The sequence below is a fragment of the Eimeria mitis genome, genomic scaffold (genome assembly GCF_000499745.2).
Source record: "Eimeria mitis Houghton genomic scaffold, Emh_scaff427, whole genome shotgun sequence".
Taxonomy (NCBI): Eukaryota; Apicomplexa; class Conoidasida; order Eucoccidiorida; family Eimeriidae; genus Eimeria; species Eimeria mitis.
The window spans coordinates 4,531-5,279 of NW_013572591.1; the positions used below are offsets into that span (position 1 = coordinate 4,531).

General features: G+C 55.9%; 1 protein-coding gene across 1 annotated transcript in view; it reads left to right on the top strand.

Annotated features, from left to right (window-relative positions):
* EMH_0011870 (uncharacterized protein) overlaps positions 1–749 on the top strand; it is a gene marked incomplete at both ends in the record, with an annotated part of 5,154 nt that overhangs the window by 1,520 nt on the left and 2,885 nt on the right. The window contains 2 exons of the mRNA XM_013499390.1: positions 1–139; positions 320–747. Coding sequence (XP_013354844.1) covers positions 1–139; positions 320–747 — 567 coding nt within the window. The remainder of the gene's footprint in view (positions 140–319; positions 748–749) is intronic.

Sequence of the window (749 nt, forward strand, 5' to 3'; positions counted from 1 at the left end):
ACAGCAGCAGCAGCAGCAGACACACAAGAAGCTGCAGCGGGAGATACAGCAGCAGCAGACGCAGCAACACCACAAGCAGCAGCAGCAGCAGCAGCAACAGACACACAAGAAGCTGCAGCAGCAGCAGCAACTGGCACAGGTCTTTTCCCTACTCTCACACCCCCAACCCAATCTGCAGCAGCAGCAGCAGCAGCAGCAGAGACAGCAGCAGCAGATGGGAGCAGCAGGTATATACCTGCTGCTGCTGCAACGCAGCAGCAGCAGCAGCAGCAGCAGCAGCAGATAGAGTTCTCCCCCTCTTTTTCGGGTGTATGGGCAGCTGGAGACAGCCAGCTGCAGCGGGAGGCCCCCGCCTGGTGTACGTACACCTCATCAGACACTGCAGCAGATGCAGCAGCAGCAGCAGCAGCAGCAGCAGCAGCAGCAGCAGATGCCGCAGCAGCAGATACCGCAGCAGCAGCAGCAGCAGCAACAGCAGCAGCAGCAACAGGAGAAGAAAAGGAAGAAGAAACAGAAAAAGGAGAGAGAACAGATTACACACAACGTACAGAAGAAACACCACAACACACACAAGACTCAGCTGCTGCTGCTGCTGCTGCTGCTGCTGCAGCAACAAAAGCTGCTGCTGCTGCAGCAAATGAAACAGCAACACATGATACAACAGAAACTGAAGCAGCAGCAACTGCAGCAGCAACAACTGCAGCAGCAACAACTGCAGCAGCAACAACTGCAGCAGCAACAACTGCAGC